Consider the following 1,650-nt stretch of genomic DNA (forward strand, 5'->3'; position numbering starts at 1 on the left):
ATCACATAATGACAAAGAAAGCCTTTAGAAGCGAGTGCATTGTAATCCAGACTCAGGAATCAATGGGGAAACGTGCTCAATCTCCTTTTGTGAAAATTTGATCGTTGTAACAGAAAAAAGGAAATTCGAACTCACTTATTTTTTTCTTCTAGTTGCGTTCATGGATCTCCCATTTCTTAATACAAAATTGAAAACCTAATTCAAGCAAGATTTAGAAAAAAGTCTAATAAACCTCTTGCTCTCTGAAATATACAAAGATGGAAAATTATTTCACACTCGAATTTCCACTACGCCGCCGAATCATAGAAAACGGACGCCTCGACCGTATCAAAGAAAACGGAACCGGATAAATCCCTTCGATAAACCCCAATTAACCCCTTCAGCCCCTGAAATGAACCCTGAAAACCCTCAATATAGAAGAAAACACCCCACATACACCCTAAAAAGCCCTCAAACACCCTTGAAACCGCCCCAAAACCAAGCCCCAACGTGCATCATGACGTCACATGTCGGGCTTGTGTCAGGGTGTCAAGTCGCCTCTTCATGGACAGGTGAAATAATGGTGAATTTCGACCTCTTCCCGCTCGTCTGCGTCGTTTTCCTGCCGTTATGCTACTCCTCAGGTGAGTTCCCGACGGAGAACAAGTGTTTCTTGTCGATTTAGAGCGAGGAAAGGCCGGAAAATGGAGGAAAATAAAAAGGTCTTTTCAACCCACCCACCCCACCCATCGCGAGGGGTTGCCACTTCGCCCGTTTTTCTCTCGAATTTTCCCCCCAGTTTTCTTCCTTATTTTCTTCTAATTCCTCACAAAGAGGATTTAAATATTCCCCTTCTGCTTATCTCTCCATTCTCCAAGAGTCGGATCACCCACCACAAGGGAATAAATAATAAAAACGTAATAAAAACAATACGGCAGGAAGCATGGTCCGGAAGAAAAAAAAAATATTTTAAAACGTTAAAAGGAAGTTATTTATTTTCTCTATTATTATTTATCACCTTTGTCTATTTCTCTTTCGGATAATTACCCTCCCCCCAAAAAAATGACGCGTCTGAGAGTTGTTAAATGAATATTCTTGATGATTTAACAAGGGTCAGAAAATACACGTTAACATGGGCATATTTAAATCACCTTTTTTCTTTCTTAATTCATTTTCTTTCCTAATTCTTTGTTTAGAATCTTTATTTGTATATTAGTTTCTTTCCTAATTCCCTCTCTTTCTTTCCTAATTCTTTCCTTTTCCTTCCTAATTCCTTTCGCTTCCTAATTCCTTATTTTTTCCCTAATACCTTATTTAAATTCTCTATTTAAATCACCCATTTCTTTCCTATTTCTCTCTTTCCTAATTCCTTTTTTTCTTCCCTTTTCTCTCTTAAACCCTTTATTTCTTTCCTAATTCTTATATTTTCTTTCCTAATTCTTTCCTTTTACATAATCTTCTATATATAAATGTTGTATAACCATTTCATTTAAATTTCTTGTTTATTTCAATTCCTGGTAAAAAGAAATTTTTTTTTTGGAATAATACTTAGTTCGGAGACGTTTATTCCATTCTTTTATTTTCCAAAATTAGTTTTAAAAGGAGAGAATAACAAATTTGAGATTATTTGTGTCTTTATTGCAAAAGAATTAAGGCCACACCCATTTTTAC

The 1,650-nt window shown here is 35.9% G+C and overlaps 1 protein-coding gene across 1 annotated transcript in view; it reads left to right on the forward strand.

The window, feature by feature from the left end:
- Positions 1 to 481: 481 nt before the first annotated feature.
- The window catches only part of LOC119594025 (neurexin-4-like), a gene marked incomplete in the record, with an annotated part of 37,999 nt that continues 36,830 nt past the window's right edge, over positions 482 to 1,650 (forward strand). The window contains 1 exon segment of the mRNA XM_037943054.1: positions 482 to 623. Within this exon segment, the coding sequence (XP_037798982.1) occupies positions 497 to 623 (127 nt within the window).

The sequence above is a fragment of the Penaeus monodon genome, chromosome 33 (assembly GCF_015228065.2).
Source record: "Penaeus monodon isolate SGIC_2016 chromosome 33, NSTDA_Pmon_1, whole genome shotgun sequence".
NCBI classification, from domain to species: domain Eukaryota; kingdom Metazoa; phylum Arthropoda; class Malacostraca; order Decapoda; family Penaeidae; genus Penaeus; species Penaeus monodon.